At 37.4% G+C, this 5943-nt stretch overlaps 1 protein-coding gene across 1 annotated transcript; it reads right to left on the bottom strand.

The window, feature by feature from the left end:
- Nucleotides 1-1717: 1717 nt before the first annotated feature.
- Nucleotides 1718-2680, bottom strand: LOC115515040 (olfactory receptor 2W1-like). The gene has a single exon (XM_030317145.1). It carries the CDS (start codon nt 2678-2680, stop codon nt 1718-1720), a length of 963 nt encoding a protein of 320 aa, XP_030173005.1.
- Between the last annotated feature and the right edge of the window lie 3263 nt (nt 2681-5943).

The raw sequence follows: 5943 nt of genomic DNA, 5'->3' as shown, positions 1-5943 counted from the left end.
CATATTCTTTATCCATTGAGACTGAGACAATCATGGAATAAATGTTTCATGAATGAATAAGTAATGAATAAGACTGTTTTATTACCTTTTAAGCCCTTTAAATTGTTTCTTCTCACTTTCTTGTGAGAAATAACTTCAATAACAAAGACCCATTTAGTCAGAATATTGATAAATGTTTGTATGGCATCGCAAGAGATTTGATTTACAAAGTCATTATTTGTACGTTACAATGTTATATGCTCCCCACAAAGTAAGTGAAGCCACCCATTCAAGTCTAAATTTCTGAAGATGAAAGCACTAGCATAGAAAATACAAAACCAGATAAACAAAACAGTTCCTATCGGTCTTTAGCATAAATCATATACATTCAAGTTTATATTTAGAGCCTCTTTGTGTTATATTAAAAACAAAAATAAAAATTCCTGTTTACCCTCAAGATATGCAAATGGTTAGAGTCATAAAAGAGCTAAGTAGGATGGGTATAGTATTGTTTGCATCCACAGAATATTCATATGCACCAACTATTCTATTAATTGTCTCTATGATCTAGGGATTACTTGCCTCAGTAGAAATTGAAGACAGATTCCCACCAACAATGCATGAGGGTTCGTTTTTCTCCATATCCTTACCGACACTTGCTATTTTTTGCATTTTTGATTTTACTTATTCTGACAGATGTAAGGTAATCTCATATTGTGGTTTTAATTTGCATTTCTCTGATGCTTAGTGATGTTGAGCATCTTTTCATGTGTGTTGGCCATCTATCTGTCTTCTTTGGAAAAAGGTATATTAGGGTACTCTGCCTATTTTTAAATCAGATTTTTTTGGTGTTGAGTTGTATAAGTTATTTATACATTTTGAACATATCATTTAGATATATCCTCTCCCATTCAGTAGTTTGCCTTCTTGTGTTATTTATTGTTTACTTTGCTGTGCAAACTCTTTTAGTTTTGTTTAATGTTTAATGTTTGTTTAATGTTTAATGTTGCTTTTGTTTCTCTGGTCAGAGGAGACATATTTCAAAAAGTGTTTTTGTGGCTGATGTCAAAGGAATTACTATCCTCATGCAGTGTTGGTAGGAATGCAAATTGGTACAGCCACTGTGGAAAACACTATGGAGTTTCCTTGAAAAACTAAAAATAGAAGTACCATATGATCCAGTAATTCCACTAAAACACTAATTTGAAAAGATATGTGCACCTCTGTTTACTGCAGCATTATTAATAATAGTCACTATATGGAAGCAACCCAAGTGCCCATCAATTGATGAATGGATAAAGAAGATAGAACAAACAGAATAGAATATTTATCAGCCATAAAAAGAACAAAATCTTGCCACTTGCAATAACATGGTTGGAGCTAGGGCATGTAATGCTAAGTGAAATAAGTTGGAGAAAGAAAAATACCATATGATTTCACTCATATGTGGAATTTAGGCATCAAAGCAAATAAACAAACAAAAGAAAGAGATTAAAAAACAGACTCTTAAATATAGGGAATTAGTAATTTCTAGACAGGAGGTGAGTGAGGAGATGGGTGAAATAGATAAAGGGGATTAAAAAGATTACACGTGATGAGCATTGATAAATATATAGACTTGTTGAATCACATTGTATACCTAAAACTAATATAACACTGTGTGTTACTTGTACTTGAATGAAGCAAATAAAGAGAATTATAAAATGTATTTCATTGCCTTATCCAGGGTAATACAATTCTATGATTTCTGGTTCCTCTTCGATTTTGTAGATTCACAGTCGACTCTCACCAGCTTCCTCAATGCATTCTTCATGTCCTTGTTCCGCAGGGTATAAATGAGTGGATTAAGACTTGGAGTGACGATCGTGTAAAAGAGGGTGAGGAACTTTCCCTGGTCTTTGGAGGCACTGTTACCTGGTTGCAGGTACATGTAGATAATAGTTCCATAGAAGATGGACACGACAGTGAGATGAGATCCACAGGTATTAATTGCTTTTTGTTGGCCTTCTTTTGACTTTATTCTCAGCACAGCTTTGGCGATGTAGCCATAGGATATAAGAATAAGGCCGAGTGGTGTAAGGACAATGACAATGCCCAAAGCAAAAACAGACATTTCAACTGTTGTGGTGTCTATACATGCTATCTTGATCATAGCTGGCAACTCACACAAGAAATGGTCCAGAAGGTTGTTTCCACATCGAGGCAAATTCAGGGTGAGTGTACATAATAATACAGAAACAGCCAAACTAATGCTCCAGACTGTGATTATCATCTTGAGACAGAGATGTGGGTTCATGATTACCAAATAATGCAGGGGCTTACAAATAGCTGTGAAACGATCATAGGACATAACAGCGAGGAGGAGACACTCAGTGGAACCCAACCACATATAAACGTAGAGTTGAGTGACACAGCCCACATAGCTGATGGTCTTGTCAGGTCCCCACAAGTTAACGAGCATCTGAGGGATGATGCTGGTTGTGAAACATAGATCCAGGAAAGATAAGTTCCTGAGGAAAAAATACATCGGTGTGTGGAGATGGGAATCCAGGAAAGATGCAAGGATGATGGCTGTGTTACCCACCCACATAATGAAGTAGAAGAGAGTGACAACTCCTGATAGGACCATCTCCAGTTTGGGATGGTCTGAGAAACCAAGCAGAATAAAACCGTGCAGAGAAGTGTAATTGTTTTGCCCCATAGTCCTTCAATGTCCAAATCCTAGAGTGAGAAAAGCAGAAGGAGGAAAAGGAGGATGGGGATAATGATGTGGAACAGGAGGAGGAATAAGGAAGAAGAAGGAGAAGGAGAAATTGATCAGTAGAGACCACATAATTTAACTAAATGCAGAACTAAAACAAGAGAAAGAATTTATGTTAATTATTAAAAAAATAATGGGTCAAAGTAAATATTATAGCCAAGTAATCTGGAATTTGTTGTAGATACTTTTATGGTGTTGGGTTTAATATTATATTTTTATCTAGGTGACCTTGGAGAGTTTGGTGAAATTTGTCACATGTAAATTTGCAAGTTTGAAAAGGATCTGGTTCTAAAGTGATGTGACCCTCTGATTCTCTACCCATCTTGTTTGCTTGATATAGTGAACACATGATTTTTTTGGTCAGAAAATTTGCCTATAAAATGTAATTATTTTGCTAATGTCAGAATGAGGAAAAGAGTGTTCCTCTTCTTTCATATCTTAGTGAGTAGTACCGTTGGTGTACCTGTTTCTCACGTAGGAGACATGGCCTTTTATCCTTGGCACCTTTATGTCTCTCATCCCAATACCTAACTTATCACTGAAATGGTAAATTTTAATGCAAGTTGTATTTTAAGTATCCTCTCACTTTTAAGAAGCTTCCACAATCACTATGGTATTCTAAACCATTATTGTCGCTTTTCTAAACATTTTTAAAAATGTTTATTTAGTTTTGAGAGAGAGAGAGAGAGAGAGTGAGCAAGTGGGGAGGGGCAGAGAGAGAGAGAGAGAGAGAGAGAGAGAGAGGAAGAGACAGTATCCGAAGCAGGCTCCAGGCTCTGAGCTGTCAGCACAGAGCCAGACATGGGGCTTGAAACCACGAACCCTGAGATCATGATCTGAGTCCATGTTGGATGCCTAACCAACTGAGCCACCCAGATGCCCCCATTGTCTCTTTTCTAGATTCTGGCTGCTGTCTTCACTCCTCTCATCCAGTCTTTTTTGTTGTTGTGTACATTGTCACAAGATTCAATAAAATCAATCACATCATCCATGTGCTTTTTAATTTGCGGGCCCCTTTCTGTTACATTGAAGAAATACTCCAGTCCTTTAAGATTCCTGGATGGACATGCACAAGGCCTCATTCTCATCTCAGAAGTCACTTTACACACATGGACTCCTGGCTTCCTCCCAGTTCGACATGTTAAACTCATTCCCATCAGAAGCCCTTGGAACACTTCCCCTTCTTTTCTGGATTACTACTTGTTTTGTAATCCTGCTCATTCTTTTGTCCAGCTCTGAATGTTTCTTGCTTAAAGAGGGTTACTCTGAACATATCTTTTTTTTTGTTTGTTTGTTTGATATCATATGTCATGAAAGGGGTATCTGCAGATGGCCAGTGTATCCCAGAGCCTAAAAGCATAGGAAGAGTTATTCTTCATGTCTCTGCAAGTTACTTAGGAATTTTCTCCCAGACAATTTACCAAGCACTTCTGGGCTCAGATTTCTTATTGTGAAAATAAGAAAAACAAAACTGCTGGGGGTCAAGATTAACTTAGTCATAAATCTGCTTAGAGCATAGCACATCTCTATAAATATTAGTACAATTGTTATAAGGAGAAATTATAATGTGCCATGTAGGTAAAAGTTTAACAGATATTTTGCAATCTTTAAGAAAGAGTGCTTGATAGCTCTCCATGCTGCCTAAAACATTCCCCCAATACCTATCTATCCAATATCTGTGTATCTATGTGTCTATCTGTATCTATCTACCATTTACCTTTCTCACATATTGATACATAATTGTTGAACAAAAGAACAGTTATCATACTATGAATAACAGTGTAAAATCACTTAAAGGTATTAGTTAGCACTTTTTTTTTTTACATTAAAACATACGCTGGTGTTTTTGAAGTTACCTAAATGGGAGAAGAGAAGGTGGCAGACAAGTGGAAAATATCTGTGATTTATATAGTAACAAATAACAGGTACATTCAATTTGGTGAAAAGTAATTGAAGACATTAGTTTCTATTCTAAGGAATAATGAGCTCAGCCTTACTCAGTAGTGTGAGACAGGTAGAGCTCCTGTAGACATGCACGAGGATATTAGAACCGCCCAAATTTTTAACAATTGAACAGATTATCACTAGTCCTCCATAGTGTGCTATCACTGAATATGAAAATACAACTTCTTACTGCTGAAGCCATAATAACATCCAGAAAACTTCTACTAAAAAATAACGGGGGTGCCTGGGTGGGTCAGTTGGTTAAGCTTCAACTTTGGCTCAGGTCATGATCCCACAGTTCTTGAGTTCAAGCCCTGCATCAGGCTCTCGATGACAGCTCAGAGCCTGGAGCCTGCTTCGGATTCTGTGTCTTCCTCTGTCTTTGCCCCTACTCTGCTCACACACTCTCTCTTTCTCCCAAAAATAAACAAACATTTAAAAAATTAAAAAAGAAGTAACTAAGAGTGGCACCTGGATGGCTCAGTCAGTTAGGTGTTTGACTCTTGATTTTGGCTCAGGTCATGAATCTGGGTTCAAACCCCACGTCAGGCTCTGTGCTGGGCATAAAGCCTGCTTGACGTTCTCTCTCTGCCCCACTCCCCCTTCATGCTCTCTCTCTCAAAAAAATAACTAAGGGAAAATACTTATTGAAAATTAACAAGTAAATATCATACTAGTGTCCCTGTCTCCCTTTGTGTGTGTGTGTGTGTGTGTGTGTGTGTGTGTGTGTGCACTCGCACGTGTGTGTGTTGATATAATAGAAATATATACAGTATGCTATTTGTTTATTATGCCATTTCAAATATGTTTCCTGGATATTATGAAGAAAATACCTCAAACTGTGGCCTGATTCAAAAGTAGAAATGTTTAGAAGCAACTGATTATAGTGGCTAAGATAGTTGAGAGAGTCATTTGGAGATTCCCTCAGAATTAGCTTTTCAAGGGGTACCTGGGTGGCTCAGTCAGGTAAGTGTCTGATCTCGTGGTTCATGGGTTCAAACACCACATTGGACTCTGCTGACAGTTCAGAGCTTAAAAACTGCTTTAGATTCTGTCTCTTTGTCTCTCTCTTGCCCTCCCCCCACTCACACTCTATCTCTATCTCAAAAATAAGCATAAAAAAGAATTGGTTTTTCAAGAATCCTGGTTTAAGCCTGGATTCTGACATTGACTAAGCTGGATACAAAAATAACTCTCTGAAATGTGTTGCACACTGTCACACATATTTATAGGTCTATAATGTCTGAGCAGGGAGATGA

This window comes from Lynx canadensis, chromosome B2, assembly GCF_007474595.2.
Source record: "Lynx canadensis isolate LIC74 chromosome B2, mLynCan4.pri.v2, whole genome shotgun sequence".
Classification (NCBI taxonomy): domain Eukaryota; kingdom Metazoa; phylum Chordata; class Mammalia; order Carnivora; family Felidae; genus Lynx; species Lynx canadensis.
Note: the sequence above shows the minus strand (reverse complement) of the source record. Positions and strands in the feature narration are given on the sequence as shown.

Bases quoted from the DNA above. Each gene is read 5' to 3' on its own strand.
- LOC115515040 (XM_030317145.1), bottom strand. From the start codon at position 2,680: ATGGGGCAAAACAATTACACTTCTCTGCACGGTTTTATTCTGCTTGGT.